The sequence below is a fragment of the Eptatretus burgeri genome, chromosome 11 (assembly GCF_056783735.1).
Source record: "Eptatretus burgeri isolate ZD-2024b chromosome 11, Ebu_testis_v1, whole genome shotgun sequence".
In the NCBI taxonomy this organism is placed as follows: domain Eukaryota; kingdom Metazoa; phylum Chordata; class Myxini; order Myxiniformes; family Myxinidae; genus Eptatretus; species Eptatretus burgeri.
Window position 1 is genome coordinate 7,032,752 of NC_140971.1, and position 18,324 is coordinate 7,051,075.

Here is an 18,324-nt window from a genome sequence, read left to right on the forward strand (position 1 = left end):
GAAGTGTTCCAAACCAGCGACTTACTTTTTCCACATCTCAAGACAGAGATGCCACTGCAGTCTGCCTCTCAGAAGTGTTCTGGCACAGATCAAAATAGTGAACAAGAGGTTGCAGAAAATTTTCCATGGAAATAGAGGTCATTGATGTTGATCAATAATAAGGTTGATCTGACCAAAGGTAGCTTGCAGCTCACCTGCCTCAACAGGAAATTCATGGGACGGAACACCATCAGAAGCCACCAGGTTTCCATAACTGGAGAAAATTGGATAACCATTCAAAGAGGGTCCCCTGAATACCATTGCCAGACAGCTTGAATGCAAGGCTGGGTGTTCGACGTTATGAAAGGCTCGAGAGATGTCTTTCGAAGGCCTTGAACTCGTTTGAGATTTAGAGCATCAATCCTTTGTTGAGTTTTGAGAAAAAAAACGTGTTAGCGGTCTACTCGCCAGGATGGAAACCAAGCTTTTGATCACAGATTCAAAATTTGGAGATGTACTCAATTGCTGAGGTTTTCAAGAACAATGGATTCCCTGGTAATCATGCGCTACATATGAGAAAACAATATTATCAAGTTACACCAGATTTATGCTTGTGAATACAAAGTCCAGGATCATTGAGGACATAAACTGCAGAGGATGAGGGCATCTCAACAGATGAAATAATTATAAATAACTAAAAACACAAAATACAACAAGCAGACATTTAAAGTTTTTGTTCTTTGTTTACAATGAGATTAGGCAACATTGTACAATTCGCTAATGCTGGGCAACGACTCGGACCAAAATGGTGAATTGCACACAAGGATGGACGACTGGCATCCCAGAGTTTGAGGATTCAAAGCTGGCTAAAAGGCAGCAGCATAGACATCTGAGAATACAATTAAATTATCCATTATAAATCTCAAAGCGAGAGAAGAGTGGGCTGGCAGGATGGCCGAGAGGTATGCAAACTTGCCTCTTCGCTATCTAGACTGGGTGTGAATCTCAGAACAGCTATAAAAACTGTTGTCATGGTGTCTCGCAGGCAGGGCGATGCGTCAATGTGTCAATGTGTGTGCCGTCCCTCAGATGGACGTTAAACTAGGCATCTCGTCTGCCGGAATTAGTCGGTGGACATTAAAGACCCCGCGGTGTCTTTTGTGAAGAGTGAGTCAGTTATCGCAGGCATCGTGAACAAATGAAAATTTTTTGCCCTAACCAACAGGGGGGGTGGGTAAAACGGTGGCACAGCCACGTCCCCCTCAGCTATCAATGCAACTCGCACGCAATCAATGCAAATACGAAAAAAAGAAGATATCAACAAATCTTTTTTAAAAGTCAGCAAGAGCTATAATAATAGAAATAAAAAGCCACGAGTAAGGACAGCAGTGACAAAACTCCGAGAATTTATTCTTTGCAGGACAATGATTAAATAAAATAAAACCAAAAGAACAAAACATCGACGACGATGGGAAATCCACACGGTTATTAGCCAAACCTACAAAGCAATTGGTGACTTGAGCGACGAGCATCTCATCATCTCCATCTGAGGGTGCCGATCGTAAACGTACGCGCCACTGCAGGTCAGGGCGAGACGGCACGCTGGTTGTCGATTTAAGCTTCTGCAAACCTCTGCTCATAGAACGTTGCCTGTATAGTTATTTTTCTCTAATGATAAGCTTCGGGACGAAGCAGCAAATAGGAGAGAGATTCTGGTGACTGATGTGAAGGTTCAAGGTTCGAACGCTGTCCCATATCCCGAAGCCATCGGCGGGCCTCGTGCAATAATTTTAAAATGCAAAACTTTCGGAAGGGAAGCTTTTTGTGCAAAACAGTTGCATGCGTCTTTACTTCTGCTTGTTTTCGGTTGAACTCTTCTTTCCTGCAGAAGTCGTCACACCTAAACAAATAAAACAGGTTTGGGTCACTCGAGTGTTCGACAAGTCCACAATAATCGCAATATTAATGAGATATGCACTCAATATGATGTGGGAATGAAGAGGATGGATGTGGGGGGGCGGGGATGACATGGAGAGGAAGGACATGGGGGAGAGAGGGAGATGAGGGGAAGCAGGATGGATTAGAGGGAGGGGAAGGAAATGGTGAAGGGAGGGTAAGGGAATGTAGCTGAGCTGGATAGTGAAACATGTACAAGTTCACACAATATGATCCAAGATTAAAAATTCAACATAACGTGTTTGCTTTCTCTTTGTAAAGATCAATCGTCCATACTTCCCCCTTCCCCAACACTACCACCACATTCCCCCCCCCCCACTTTCCCCCATGGTATCTCAGTCATCCATGGTGCCCGCTTCCACCCCTCCCCCTAACACTGTCCTATCATATTTGTGTCAATATGGACATGCACATCTAAGCAACAAGGAGCAGCTGGACAAATCTTCAAACTTGAGCAAAGAGTAATCATCCAATTAAACCTCGGCCATAGTACCATTGCTGGTCGATGTTTCCGCTCTGTTGTCATCCTCCTCTTCCTCCTCGAGAAGGGCTCTGGCCTTGCGAATAAACTGGCCCTCATTGTAATGCATCTTTCGGCGCATTTCAAACTGCCTCCTATTCTCTGTGGATGCATCAGAAGAACGTACATGTGATCGATAAACACTCAGCATGGCTCAAATAATGGAGTTCAAATCGAAAATTCATTTTGTTACAGACACAGGGCATGTGTGGGTACGAAGAGAAAATGAGAAATCTGTTCTATATGTGGCACATTTCGATTTCGGGGTATTTGGAATTGGGAGGGTAACATCTCTAAGGGCTTGATTGATCACGACCAAACTTGGTAGGGATAGAGCAGGCCCCATAAGGGGTTAATAATGAAAAGAAAAAAAGAAGAAATTATCAACTTTCATAGATTTTCAATACAAGATTAACTCGACCGCTTTAATTTATCATGACCAACCTTTCCAAGGATAGTGCAGACCATAGGGAATAAAATTGGGGAGGGTGGGAGGTTTTCGGAAGGGGGTATGCGTTAGTTGCGTTTTGTCTTGAGAACACTGGTGACATCACATGTCGACCCCCCCCCCCCCAAAAAAAAGCATGGCACTTATTTTTACCCCCAGAGGGAGAATAACAGGTCTTCTCCAGTGTTCATGAACCACAGAATGTCCCTTGTCAACCAAGATTGAAACAGAATTGATAAACCGAAACAGCCAAGGGAATGAGTGGAAACCCTCCGAGTGCATTGCCAATGTGTGTAGATACACCAGGACCCTGACATTCGTGGGAGATACATTCCGGGAAAACCCCGCGAACGTGGGGGAATCGTTTCAATGGGAAATGGGGGTTATGTTCCGAGGATTTCCCAACCCACGAAAAATCCGCGAATGTCGGGCTGAAATCCACGAGTGTCTTGTCATTGTTACAATGGAGACAAGAGGATAACGTTATCGGTTCGCGCCAGTTCCTGGTTCATGATCTGCTGCAAATTACACTAATAGATATGCTGAACATTTCCATTCCTTCATTCTCACAGGACATGGCGTCTTTCCTATTCACAGGTAGATCATGCCGAGTGTTTTCACAATGTAACAGCTCAGATGGCGCTGTTTGTAGCAAGATGGTGATTTACACTAAGATGCGCTGAATGTTTCCATTGTGTAATGTCCGGATGTGGAGACCTGGTGATCACTGGATACATCAATAGATGCCGTTTGTGTTTTCATTCTGGAAGTAACTCACGGGGGGTGGCGTTGCGGGGAATGACGTGTTACACTGGTGAGACATCCCGTGAAACTATGTTTATGCCGCGAAGCTACAATACACGTACCGGAAGCAGGTCATGTCCACGGATTGTGGAAGATGTTTTTTGCACACGTACAGTATTGTACTGTACTGTATGTACATCCAGCTGCTTTGTGCATGGAAGATGTTTTTTTGCGTACATACAGTATTGTACTGTACCTACATCAAGCTACTTTGTGCGTGGAAGATATATGTTTTAGAACTGTGGTATGCTCGGGGAAAAATAAATCAATAAAAACCCTGCGTAAACGGCAAATATGCGGGGCAATTTCCCGCAAATGTAGTAGCATGTCGCGAATACGTGGAACCCGCGAATATCAGGGTCTGGGTGAACTGTAAGATCCGCATACATATTTTGTGTACGAGCGCATGTGGGCCAATGTGATGGGGATAGAATAGATTTCGGGAAGGCCAGGCCAGGAAGCCCCAACGATCCACTTTGTCCATTCCCCCCCCCCCCTTCCGATTATTAATTATTATTACCTCCACCACCAAAGGTGAAGGATGTCATGTTTTCACCCCTTTCTGTCTGTCTGTTTGTGTACAGGATATCTCAAAAAGTTGGGGACGGATTTGGATGAAACTTGGTGGACAGGTTGGGTGTGTGACGACAAATTGATTCGATTCTGGTGAATATCCGAATCAGGATCCGACGAGTTGAATTTTTAAAGTGATTCTTCACCATTGAGAGATCAGGCTCAAAAACGATATATAGCACAATGTTTTTCAAAAATATTGGACCCGATATGTTCTCATGGATCAGGCATTACAGGGCGGAGGTGTGCGCTCCACCGAGTGCCCTTCCAGTTATTGTTACTACGAGAAAAACACGCTCCCGAGGGGAGCGGCAAGGGGGACAAACTTTATTTTGTGTTCTATGCGACGCCTCATCTCGTTCCGTCTCAGTGGTGTCAGCAAGTCGTCGGCTTTCAGGCACTAAGACAATCTTCGTGGCAACTGTTTTTAGTTTGGCCTCTCAGATCAACGATCATTCAAGGGTGGAGCTTTTTTGGAACGGGGAGGTTAATGAGCGACCATCCAGCGTGCCTGCCTGTACATGTGACAAAATAAATAAAAACAACAACATTGAACATTAGTTTACAGGAGACAGAACCAACATCCTGTATTCACTTCAAAACAACATGGTGGGTAAGCTTTTGTTATCCTCACCCATTCTCAAAAGGACAAGAAAGGCGATTGTAATGGGTCTGGGTCAGCATAAAGATCTACTTCAAGATAAATCATTCATTCTCAGATCTACTGCAATCTACACACCCTGGTGATGCTCTCCATTGTTAAAGCACTCGCTCTTGTTCACCTTTAAATTGGTCGATGGTCCAGAGCAAGGAAGGCACAAACTTAAGTCAACAATCATTACCGCGTTCCTCTGGTGAGAGTTCCTCCTCATCACTGCTGGAATCACATTCATCAATGGCCGTTCTCCTCGGCGCCTCCGTCTCAGACACCTGAGCCAGTCTGTAATAAGAAGCCGCAGGAAGGTGTCTGCCATGTCTCACAAGCGGAGACGGAGTGCCAGGCTTGCCTGATATCAATAACTACTAATGATTAAAATAACAAAAACAAACAATATTACACCTGTAACCGAGTTCAGAAGCTTGCAGTTTTGTGTCCAAGTCGTCATCACTACTGCCGTCTTCACCACTGGCTGCCCTGCGGGTGAGAGTTGTGAATTGTGAGTAAGCAACAGCAATCCCAATACAACTCCCAGAAGAAAAGGCCCCAATATATATATATATATATATATATATATATATATATATATATATATATATATATATATATATATATATGTGTCTTTTTGTGGTTTGGAAAGTCTCGTGTGCAGTACCTGTTGTACGGAGTGTTTGGTTCGTCAATCTTCATCATGCCGTAGTCCTTTCCAGCTGGGTGGTACGTCGCCAAGATGTTCATCTCATCCCATTTTTGGGATTTCTTCCTGGAAGAGTAAAACATTCCATTTGTTTAATCGAGCGGTGAACTGGTTAATTGCCATTACCCACATGCACAAGGAATTAATTAGCGAGTGAAAATGTCAGACAAGATGGCATAACAAAGCAATATTTCAGATTTTAAACAAGATTATTTTAAACAACATGACCATGAAAATAACAAAAGGACAACAAAAGGCTATTTGACCCATCACTTGGACACGGGAATAATTTCTTCCTCTCTTTTCCCACCTGTGGAATAAACGTCCACATTCTCTTCAATCTCACCCCTCCCTCCAAGTCTTCAAGAGAACCGTTCACCACCATCTCCGATCATCCGCAATCGAAAACCATTTATCTGACCTCGATAATCCCACTCCCACCCACCTCCTTCCAAATTTCCAGTTTTTTCTTCCTGAGAATTTACTTATGTAGCTGTCTTGTCTGCCCCATGCGTCATCCTCTCCACCTCATTCCTCCCAACACACATTGTCTCTCAAAGTTTGCCTCTATTTTGGCCTTCAACCCTGCTGTTGGTGTTTCCCTCCTCTCTCTCTACTGTTCCTTTTGTTCTATTGAATCCCGATCCATTCAGTGTTCTAGTTTTTCCATGAGCCTTGACTCTGTGAAGATCAGCAAAAATAAAAGAGATAAAAACGATAAAATAAATAACAAACACCTACATCCATCCCATCCTTACAAGGTGGACATCATTGGCCAATACAAAACAGGACCACGTCCTAATGTTGTCACCCAAATTTGGTAGCATTCTGATTGGTGGGTCGGAAGAAGATTTTTGAAGGAATTTACATGACTTTTTCCCATAAATTGATGAAGCCGGCCATTTTGACACTTCCAGTTACATGATCGGCATGACTCGCAATTTAACATCCTTACCATAGCCTAATGGTGTAACCGATATTTGGGAGCATTCTGACTGGTGAAATTAAATATATATATATATATATATATATATATATATATATATATATATATATTGTTGTGGTTACCAGATTCGCAAACCACCATTCAGGTCCCTTAGGTGAGGTATCTCGGTAAGTACATGTGTAGTTAGGCCCAAACCCGTTGTCTAGTGGGAATACATGTCATTTATACGTGCTGCGACTCTTCAGGATAGCCGTTTTTCTTTTACTATCTTTATTTTGGACCAATCGCCACCATCACAACCACAACAACAACCACCAACCACAACGCCGCTTCACCACAACCGCCATGACCTTTACCGTCGCAACTCGCCACCATCGCATCACCGTCATCTCGCGCCACTCATGGGCACCGATGCTGGACTCGTGTGGGGCGCACGTTGAACAGCGTGTACAAAATCACGGATTTTCTGCTTCAAAAACGGATCCAAAACGACACACGCCCACTTTTTGCCGTCCAATCGGTGAGCGAGGGGCGAATTGGCCCCGCCCCCAGGGCGATCGATATATGCAAATTTGTGGATCAAAAAGCCTTCACGCCCACTTTTTCTCGGGCCAATGGGGAGCGAGTTGAAAGGTCAAAGGGAGGGGGTCAAAGGCGAAGTTACGGGGGGATAAAAGGACGGTGTTCGTCAGTCAAAGGAGTCGTAAAAGTCGGAGCGAAAGAGTCAGCAGAACGAGAACGAGGGGTCGGAGAGTCGCAAACAAGAACGAACGAGAGAGTCAGTAAGTAGTAAAGGTCGGAACGAGGCGAAGGAGTCGGAACAGAGAGTCAAGACTTCGCGGGCGGTGGAGCTGCTCGTCGTGTGCGTTGAAGTCGGAACGGAGGGGACGAGCTGTGGAGAGGCGGCGAGGGCGGACGAGGGGGTGCTCGCGTCGTGCAGGGAGCTGCACCCCTGGGAGGCCGGCAGCGCGACCTGGCCGAGGTGGAGACGCTCGTCGCGCACATAATAAAGATCCTCTATACCCCGAGCATCAGCAACCCCCTCCTGTTTCCCCCCGCGCTGAGATAGTGCGACCAAGGGGGCCCCGTTCCCACCCCCCTGCCAGGCACTGTCCACGAGGCCCGCGGGTTGCGGGGCCATCGCCGCTCCGCGTCTCATCACCAGACGGGTAGGCCCGACCAGGTCTCGGCCCCAGGCCTACCTCATTCTTGAGGGTATTCTTTCCTTGGTTTTGGGTATGTGTTGTCGGCGCCGTCTGTGAAGTAGAATTGTATAAGTGTTGCCGTGTGCTCGGTAGTCGGTATTAGCTCTGCACTGTGTTTTCACTTTTATGTTTGCTTTTTGTGTAAATGGAATTGTGTTTTCTTTTTTGTGTGCATTTGGTGGAATTGTATTTGTGTGCTTTCCCGTGTGCCGAGAATAAATGTGCTTTATTGTTGAACTGTTCTCCCGCTTCGCTTCGTCTTTTCCTCCATTGAATCCCCATCTTGCTTCACGTAAAGGGTTGGTAGTGGGCTGAATACGCCCGATAATTAATCGAACCGTCGAGGTCGACGATAACACCGCTCGGTTATTCTGATAGTACGGAACGGGTCGCTTAAGTGGCCCGTGTCCGAAGTCGACCTGCGGCGAGGTGCGATCGCCCGGTCTACCCTCCGCGTGGGTACTTAGGTAGTTCGAATTTGGCGAGCAACCCTATCCCACGCGGGGGCTGATTGGCTCGATCGCGGTGAGACCGAAGGTCCACCCGTGACTGGTTCCCGGCGTTAGTCCGAGAGGGTCACGACTGGATTGTCCGTCCGGTGGGCGACGTGCCGCGATTCGAGTTACGTGGCCGTCCGCACGCCGGCGGGCGCGAAGACCGCAACACTGGTGTCAGGTCGTGCGATACAAATTCATCGCCCTCCTCGCGGCACTGGTATCGGAGAACAGGAAAACGGGCTCTCCTGTCTCCAGCGAAATTCACGGGAATCGGTCCAGGGGTGAGAGAAGCGACCCCCGATTCCCTCCAAATTACGAGCGAGCAAATTAACCCTTCACGAGAAGCAAGATGGCGTCTCAAGGCGAGCGGGAGCCGGGGGTATTAGAAATGTATATGTGTAATAATGTAGAGTCCATGGTCCAGGATGGAATCCCCGTGCAGGAAATGTTGATTGTGCAGGAACACGGACTCGCCCAACTAAACCCAGAACCTGAAATGGGTGCGGCAGCGGCCGCAGTGTATGACACCTCCCCCCCCCTCTCCACCAAAACCCTTGCTGAAACGGCTCAGCTGAGTGCACCCGACGTGGCCCAGCTATGCGCCATGCTGGCGGCAATGACAAATGAAATAAAAAACGAAATGAAAGGCATGAACGAAAAGATGGATGCGAATACACAGCAAATAAACGGAATGGAAGCAAACATGAAGGAAGAAATGAAAAAGCTGCGGGGTGAGACGCAGAACATGGGCCGAAGCCTGCAGGCGGGCATGAAGGCCGTGACCGGGGAGATAAAAATGGCGACTCCACGTGTGGGATCAAACGAGCTGGGTGGGGGTGCAACGGCTGACAGGCCCGCGGTGGAGGCGGGTGAAAAAATAATTCGTGGAACGTGTTGGGCGAGGGTCGTGACGATGACCGAAAGGGAAAAATTAAATGGGGAGACCAAAACGTGTGAGACGAGACACGAGGTGACGACAACAGAAATAATAGTTGAGACAAGGGAGGTAAAGGGTGAAGAGTTGGCAGAGACACGGGAGATGGGAACGATAGAGGGAAGACTACACGATGAAGACGGGGTAAGTGACGCGCACGCACACACGGAGGTAGTGGAGGATCATGGGGGTGAGCTCGCGGAGCGTGCAGGGACCCGGTGCGAGCACCTGGATGGCCTCCTCCAGGAACGAGGGGAGGGAGTATGCCCCCTTGAGGCGAGTCACGACCAGGTGAGTTCGGTCGTGCTTTGCGAGGTTGAGGGGACGAGTGCTGTGGACGGGTGCACGGAGAGCTTGGGGGGGTATAGAGGCCCCGGAGACCCTTGTGGGGACACGAATCCCCAGTATGGTTGTCCCTGTGTGTGTGGTGCAAGGTGTGAGTGCGTCCCCGTGTGTGGAAGCGACCCCGTGTGTGAGTGGTGTGGTGGCGATGGTGCTGGAGTGCGTGCTTCCCAGCACGCCGTGTTTGGATGAGGCACCGTGTGTGGATGAGGAACCGTGTGTGGAAGAGGCCGTGTGTGTGAGTGAAACGGCCAGTATGAGTGAGGAACCGTGGGTGAGTGCCCCCGCGTGTGTGGATGAGGCACCGCGGTTAAGTGCCCCCGCGTGTATGAGTGAGGCACGGTGTGTGGATGAGGCACCGCGGTTGAGTGCCCCCGCGTGTATGAGTGAGGGACGTTGTGTGGAAGAGACCGCGTGTGTGAGTGTCGCCGTGTGTATGAGTGAGGCACGGTGTGTGGATGAGGCACAGCGGTTGAGTGCCCTCGCGTGTGTGGGCGAGGCACCGCGGGTGAGTGCCCCCGCGCGAGTGAATGGAGCACCACGTGTGAGTAGTATGGTTTGTGTGAGTAGTGAGGCACGCGTGAGTGAACGGCCGTGTGCAAGGTCGCTGTGTGCCAGGGAGACCGTGTGTGTGAGAGAGCGGTATGAGAGGGAGATGTCGGTTGGCATGCGGGAGCACGCAGCCGCGTCTCCCCGTGTGAATGTGATGGTGTGGACTGTGTGCGTCGTGACACGCAGGTATGCGTGTGTGGAATGGCGACGGAGACGGCGACAGAGGAAAGAAAGCCGGGTAGCGGCTGTAGTTGTTTCGCGGACCGTGCCGGGTTCACCCAGCAGTGAGCACGCGGTTCGTGCTGTGCAACGCACGAGACCACCACGTGCTCGCTTGCGAGAGTGAAGTCCCGGTCCGGAAACGCCAGCGGTGGATTTGCCGATCCCGCGGACGGACAAAGTTTAGGCAGGTAAACGGATTTGGACCGGACGGGTTCTCCACGCGATCGTGTGTGTTAAGCTCCAACGGGCAAAGCGCATGTGTTCGCGTGGGGAACCCCTCGAGACGTGTGGCTTGTGTTTTTTTTTTTTGCGCACGGTGACGTCATGGCTGCACGTGGGGTTGGAATCCGGCAGGAGGGGTATCTCTGCCGGATGGTCCCGTCCAAGGAGGGACGAGGAACACGTGCAGCTGCATGACGTCACGGACAGGTGCAAAGTGCGTGAGCTCTGAGTTGCCGCGCAGGTGCTGCGCATGAAAAAAAAAAAGGAAAAAGCAAGCCTCACTTTCGGGTGTACAGGATTCCTGGGAAAGGGGTGAAAGACCCCCTTACCCTGGGCACAGGATGGAAACTAGTTAGGGGGAGGGGTTAGCTTAGTTAGACCGACTCCATGGGGCAGGGGTAAGTCCTCATGGAGTCCGTGGAATGGATTAGTTAGAGGGATTGTAGCCAGATTTAGGTTGGGAAATAAAATGATTTATTTGGGGACATGGACAGACTTGTGAATGTGTAGAGGGGACGTAGTTTAGCTACGTAGTGTTAAAAGGAACGTGCTACTAGTTTAAGGGACGACGTGGGAGCACGAGTTAGTTAGGGGATGTAGTTAGAAGGATGGCAGAGTTCAGCGGTGAGTGTGTTGAAGAGTTGGTGAGTTGTGAGGTGAGTACTTGTTGAGTGAGTGAGGCCAGCGGGTCTGTGTGAGTGGAGCGAATGGGGAATGCATGGTGCGATGAGTGATTGGGGGGAGGAGTGACTCCCGCCCAAGGGACCCCGGGGACAGAGTAAAGTGAGTTAGTTGGGTTAGTCAAATTGAAAAATGGAGGTCGTTTTGTTGTTGGTGGGAAAGTAGGCTCGAGACCCATTTGGAGGGGTGCAGGAGCCCTGTTGACGGGCTTGGGAGCGTGGCTGCGAAAGGTGAGTATCGCTGAGTGGGTACCCCGGGCACCAGGCTAGTCGGCCGCGGTAGGCCATGGGCCCATGGGGGGGCCGGGATAGAGTAGTGGGCACGGGTGCGCCTGCTTGGTGCGGGGGCCCGGGGCGCCATTAGCCGCGTGGGCAGTGTTGTGGGCACGGGTGACCCTCGGAAAGGGGCCCGGGAGGCCGGCCTGCCACGTGTGCGTTTCAGGGGAGGTGCCATGGGGGGCACTCCCCGGTGTTAGGGAGCTGGTAGGCTCGGAGGCAGTGTAGTGCCCGGGGGTGCCATAGCGGGAGATTCGGCAGAGGGTCGTGCCTGCCAAAGGGAGCCACGTGTCCCAGCCAGGAGACCGTGTGAGGGCACGGAGAGAAAATTGGGGGGCGAGGCCCGAAATTGTGAGGACACCAACACAGGCGACGGGAATCTGGGTTGTTAGAACCAATAGTTTAAGCGAGAGGCGCTTGTTGAAAGCCCCGGGGTAGTTTAACGGTCAAATGGTTAGGGTAGATTAGGAGATGTACCCCTCCGCACCATCCATCCCCTCGCTCTCGTTGTGGGCCGCTGGACCCACTTTGGGTTAGATCGCCGAACTCTGGGGAGGCCATTCTGAGGCTTGAGTTGGGCCTCGACACAGGACGCTAGCTCTCCCTTATTCCCCTCCGGGAAGGGAACGTAGGGGTTGGGAGTAGGCTAGGTGACAGGATAGGTTAGCCGAACAAGGACGATAAAGGGGGTTAGGGGACGATTTATAGTGGGGAAGTAAAAATAAAAACAACAAAAAAAATAAGTGGGGGCTAAATTGGTTTTTCACAAATTAAGGGAGTGGGTATGTACAGTGACAGGCAAAGGCGATAGGTTGGGAGGGAGACAGGTAGGTAGGTCCGAGCCCGCCTTCCAAGTGGCCAGCACCACCGCACTCCCTCCACCAACCTCCATTGAACGGCAAAGGCTAGCCAACTCCATCGGCTGGCCGTGTTTTTCTTCGAGGCGGAGGCCGGCCAACTTCATCGGCAGCTGTTGTTTTGCTGCAAGGCCTGTGCCATCGGCTGGCCGTGTTTTGCTTCAAGGCCTGTGCCGGCCACTTCATCTGCAGCTGTGGTACTTCGAGGCCTGTGCCGGCCAGTTCGTCTGCCGGCTGTGTTTGCCTGCAGCGGCCTTCTTCTGCGGGCTGTGTTTGCCTGCTGCCTTTGCCATGCCATGCCCACTGCCCACGTTCACCAGCCCCGTTCAATTTTTGCTTTGCCCCCCCCCCCTGTTCATTGCCATGTGCGCCAGGATCGTAAAAGCAACAGTTTGCAAGCTGCAAGAACTGCCCTGTTGGCAGCTACAACACGGGCCTGCAGTGGCGGCCCGTGCACCGTGTTTGCGTTCATGCATCCATTCGTTGTGCTCATTGTGTGTGCCACTTGAGCTGGCATGGAGACTGCGTTGTGCAGCCCAAGCACCGTTGTGGTTCAGTGAGTTCAGTTCAAAAGGGAAGGCCTTGGACTGCGTGTGAGCAGCCAGCCACGTTCCCTGTCACCTGCATTGTTTGAGTCAGAGACTGCATGTGGGCAGCCTGGCTCCCTGCTAACTGCTTTCTTTGCAGAGTTCAATGATCCTGGGCCATGGTTTAGTGTAAAATTTGTAAGTTAAGGTTAAGATGTACTGTAAATATGAGTGCGCCCCCCGGCATGTCTGTCTAGCGCCGGCAATTTTATTTAAGTCGTCCGTGTGAGTGAGTTTGTTTAGATAGTTACGCAGCCCGCAGGTTATTTATTTTGGGGACACGAATACCATGAATGTCGCACTCAGGGATCCGTAGGTAAAATGTACTAGGGGAAAACTACACATGATGGCACACGAAAATTTGACGACTCGGGACGAGTCTGTAAAAAGGGAAGGGGGTAGTGTTGTGGTTACCAGATTCGCAAACCACCATTCAGGTCCCTTAGGTGAGGTATCTCGGTAAGTACATGTGTAGTTAGGCCCAAACCCGTTGTCTAGTGGGAATACATGTCATTTATACGTGCTGCGACTCTTCAGGATAGCCGTTTTTCTTTTACTATCTTTATTTTGGACCAATCGCCACCATCACAACCACAACAACAACCACCAACCACAACGCCGCTTCACCACAACCGCCATGACCTTTACCGTCGCAACTCGCCACCATCGCATCACCGTCATCTCGCGCCACTCATGGGCACCGATGCTGGACTCGTGTGGGGCGCACGTTGAACAGCGTGTACAAAATCACGGATTTTCTGCTTCAAAAACGGATCCAAACCCACACACGCCCACTTTTTGCCGTCCAATCGGTGAGCGAGGGGCGAATTGGCCCCGCCCCCAGGGCGATCGATATATGCAAATTTGTGGATCAAAAAGCCTTCACGCCCACTTTTTCTCGGGCCAATGGGGAGCGAGTTGAAAGGTCAAAGGGAGGGGGTCAAAGGCGAGTTACGGGGGGATAAAAGGACGGTGTTCGTCAGTCAAAGGAGTCGTAAAAGTCGGAGCGAAAGAGTCAGCAGAACGAGAACGAGGGGTCGGAGAGTCGCAAACAAGAACGAACGAGAGAGTCAGTAAGTAGTAAAGGTCGGAACGAGGCGAAGGAGTCGGAACAGAGAGTCAAGACTTCGCGGGCGGTGGAGCTGCTCGTCGTGTGCGTTGAAGTCGGAACGGAGGGGACGAGCTGTGGAGAGGCGGCGAGGGCGGACGAGGGGGTGCTCGGGTCGTGGAGGGAGGTGCACCCCTGGGGGGCCGGGAGCGCGACCTGGCCGAGGTGGAGGCGCTCCCCGCGCACATAATACAGATCCTCTATCCCCCGAGCATCAGCAACCCCTCCTGTTTCCGCCCGCGCTGAGATAGTGCGACCAAGGGGGCCCCGTTCCCACCCCCTGCCAGGCACTGTCCACGAGGCCCGCGGGTTGCGGGGCCATCGCCGCTCCGCGTCTCATCACCAGACGGGTAGGCCCGACCAGGTCTCGGCCCCAGGCCTACCTCATTCTTGAGGGTATTTCTTTTCCTTGGTTTTGGGTATGTGTTGTCGGCGCCGTCTGTGAAGTAGAATTGTATAAGTGTTGCCGTGTGCTCGGTAGTCGGTATTAGCTCTGCACTGTGTTTTCACTTTTATGTTTGCTTTTTGTGTAAATGGAAGTGTGTTTTCTTTTTTTTGTGTGCATTTGGTGGAATTGTATTTGTGTGCTTCCGTGTGCCGAGAATAAATGTGCTTTATTGTTGAACTGTTCTCCCGCTTCGCTTCGTCTTTTCCTCCATTGAATCCCCATCTTGCTTCACGTAAAGGGTTGGTAGTGGGCTGAATACGCCCGATAATTAATCGAACCGTCGAGGTCGACGATAACACCGCTCGGTTATTCTGATAGTACGGAACGGGTCGCTTAAGTGGCCCGTGTCCGAAGTCGACCTGCGGCGAGGTGCGATCGCCCGGTCTACCCTCCGCGTGGGTACTTAGGTAGTTCGAATTTGGCGAGCAACCCTATCCCACGCGGGGGCTGATTGGCTCGATCGCGGTGAGACCGAAAGGTCCACCCGTGACTGGTTCCCGGCGTTAGTCCGAGAGGGTCACGACTGGATTGTCCGTCCGGTGGGCGACGTGCCGCGATTCGAGTTACGTGGCCGTCCGCACGCCGGCGGGCGCGAGATCCGCAACAATATATATATATATATCTTCTTCTTTCGGCTGCTCCCGTTAGGGGTCGCCACAGCGGATCATCCGTAAGATCCGCATGGTGATTTGGCACATATTTTACGCCGGATGCCCTTCCTGACGCAACCCTGGTCGCCTCTTACGACACAGGGTTATGGTACACCTATTCTAACCGGGGTATACATCGGCCCAGTATACTGGTACTCATTTCGCTGACCTCGGAAGGATGACAGGCTGAGTCAACCCCCTGGTGTATTAATTCAGTGGCTCAACGGGGCTTGAACTCAGGACCTTTTGGATCCCAAGCCGCTGCCCTAACCACTGCGCCAACACCAGGCTAAAATTAAATATATATATATATATATATATATATATATATATATATATATATATATATATATATATATATATCAAAACCAGAGGGGGAGCACTCGGTGGAGTGCAAAACCTCCGCCGCCAATACTGCTTGGTCACTCAAGTGAACCTGATATCCTATTCATTCAATTTGACGTCAACAGTGCTCAGAGTTATAGTTTGCAACTTTCCCTTTAACTTTTACATACTCAATTAATTCGTCATAACTAGATTCCTTGAGACAAATTTATTTTACGTGGGTATATCCACCTGAAGTTCCAAAATCAGCCGCAATTATAATTTTGGCATGTTTTTTGTTGGAAATCACTTATAACATGTAGAAATGCAAAAAAAAAAATCAAATATTTTTTCAAAATGGCCGCCATAGTGGCCATATTGGATTTTGGATCAAGTCCAAAATCTAATGGCATGATCCTTGGACCATACCTAACCCCCCCACCAAGTTTCGTCAAAAACCGTCGAGGAGTTTTTCCGTAATACTGTTCACAAACAAACAAACAAACAAACAGAAAGGGGTGAAAACAGTAACCTCCGATCTTCGATGGCGGAGGTTAACAAAACGATGTTCCCTGCAACTCTTCCACAACGGTCCACTCTTACACACCTCCTTGCACAACGGTCCACTCTTGCACACCTCCTTCCCCAATGGTCCACTCTTACACAACGGTCCAATCTTACACACCTCCTTCCACAATGGTCCAATCTTACACACCTCCTTCCACAACGGTCCACTCTTACATCCCTCCTTCCACAACGGTCCACTTACACAACGGTCCACTCTTACATCCCTCCTTCCACAACGGTCCAATCTAACACACCTCCTTCCACGACGGTCCAATCTTACACACCTCCTTCCACAACGGTCGACTCTTACATCCTCCTTCCACAATGGTCCACTCTTACACACCTCCTTCCACAACGGTCCACTCTTACACACCTCCTTCCACGACGGTCCACTCTTAAACACCTCCTTCCACGACGGTCCACTCTTAAACACCTCCTTCCACGACGGTCCACTCTTAAACACCTCCTTCCACGACGGTCCACTTACACACCTCTTTCCACGACAGTCGACTCTTACACACCTCCTTCCACAACTGTCGACTCTTACACACCTCCTTCCACGACGGTCCACTCTTGCACACCTTCCACAACGGTCCAATCTTAAACACCTCCTTCCACGACAGTCCACTCTTACACACCTCCTTCCACGACAGTCCACTCTTACACACCTCCTTCCACAATGGTCCACTCTTGCACACCTTCCACAACGGTCCAATCTTACACACCTCCTTCCACGGCGATCCACTCACACACCTCCTTCCACGACGGTCGACTCTTATACACCTCCTTCCACGACGGTCCACTCTTACACACCTCCTTCCAGAACAGTCCACTTCCACAACGGTCCAATCTTACACACCTCCTTCCACAACGGTCCACTTTTACACACCTCCTTCCACGACGGTCGACTCTTACACACCTCCTTCCACGACGGTCGACTCTTACACACCTCCTTCCACGACGTTCCACTCTTACACACCTCCTTCCACGACGTTCCACTCTTACACACCTCCTTCCACGACGGTCCACTCTTACACACCTCCTTCCACGACGGTCCACTCTTACACACCTCCTTCCACGACGGTCGACTCTTACACACCTCCTTCCACGACGTTCCACTCTTACACACCTCCTTCCACGACGGTCCACTCTTACACACCTCCTTCCACGACGGTCCACTCTTACACACCTCCTTCCACGACGGTCCACTCTTACACACCTCCTTCCACGACGGTCCACTCTTACACACCTCCTTCCACGACGGTCCACTCTTACACACCTCCTTCCACGACGGTCCACTCTTACACACCGCCTTCCACAACGGTCCACTCTTACACACCTCCTTCCACAACGGTCCACTCTTACACACCTCCTTCCACAACGGTCCACTCTTACACACCTCCTTCCACAATCATCATCGGGGACCCGATTTGAAATGTCCGGCCTGTAAACAGGTCTCTGAAAGAACCCTCAGCTCATCATTTCCTGTTAGGGTTCAAACGGACGATCGTTCTCAACCCAAAAATTGCTCCGCCAACTCCCACAGTGGTGGAACATGTTCGCAGGACAAAGTCTCCAAACCAGTGACAGCCAAGTGGAACACCAGCACGAGGAAAGGTCCACCACGACAACACCCGCCATGAAAACGAGCTCAGTAAACAGACCCACCACCACAACGACTACTACTACCAGAGAAACGATCACGTCAACAACAAAACAACTACACAAACAATCACCGCTCGTAAAGTACCTGCAGGAAAAAAAAAAGTAAATTTAATAAAATTACAAACGTCACGAAGAAAGACCATTAATAATCAAATAAAGAGCGGTGTTCCAAAATAAATAAACAACTACACAAACAACTCTCGTTGGACAAAGTACAAGGGGATCCATCGAGCTTACATGTCCTCATCGTCTTCCTGCGTCATCACAGATGGTTGTCCAATTAAATGGCAACTCCTGTGTTTGAGGATTCCCCTCTTGGACTTGGGCACGTCTTGCTCCGCCATCGCCGACCTGCTCGCCGAGCCCCACTAGAGTGCCGATAGGCTCCGCCCCCCCCGTCTTGTGAACACGGTTATGTTCTTGTTCTTCTTCTTCTTCTTCTTCTTCTTCTTCTTCTTCTTCTTCTTCTTCTTCTTCTTCTTCTTCTTCTTCTTCTTCTTCTTCTTCTTCTTCTTCCTGCTTTCCAATTCTTTTTTTCCTTCGTCTTCAACCCCTCTTCTTCTTCTTTTTATTTTTTTTTCCTCGCGCAAGCCCTCTCCCACTTAAG

General features: G+C 50.1%; 1 protein-coding gene across 1 annotated transcript; it reads right to left on the minus strand.

Annotated features, from left to right (window-relative positions):
• Window positions 1–1,368: 1,368 nt before the first annotated feature.
• Window positions 1,369–18,144, minus strand: PPP1R2 (protein phosphatase 1 regulatory inhibitor subunit 2). Its single transcript, XM_085845052.1, has 6 exons — window positions 17,955–18,144; window positions 5,594–5,701; window positions 5,341–5,415; window positions 5,123–5,220; window positions 2,429–2,557; window positions 1,369–1,879 (listed from the first exon to the last, which is right to left on the minus strand). The coding sequence occupies exons 1-6, from the start codon at window positions 18,059–18,061 to the stop codon at window positions 1,827–1,829; spliced, it is 570 nt and encodes a 189-aa protein (XP_085701178.1). The 5' UTR covers window positions 18,062–18,144; the 3' UTR covers window positions 1,369–1,826.
• Between the last annotated feature and the right edge of the window lie 180 nt (window positions 18,145–18,324).

What these genes read in the sequence shown, in the direction of transcription:
- PPP1R2 (XM_085845052.1), bottom strand. Translation starts at nt 18,061, where the DNA reads ATGGCGGAGCAAGACGTGCCCAAGTCCAAGAGGGGAATCCTCAAACAC. An exon ending in CCAAACACTCCGTACAACAG is followed by an intron (nt 5,416 to 5,593) that starts GTACTGCACACG and finishes TCTCACCCGCAG; the next exon opens with GGCAGCCAGTGGTGAAGACG. An exon ending in ACTCTCACCAGAGGAACGCG is followed by an intron (nt 2,558 to 5,122) that starts GTAATGATTGTT and finishes ATGCATCCACAG; the next exon opens with AGAATAGGAGGCAGTTTGAA.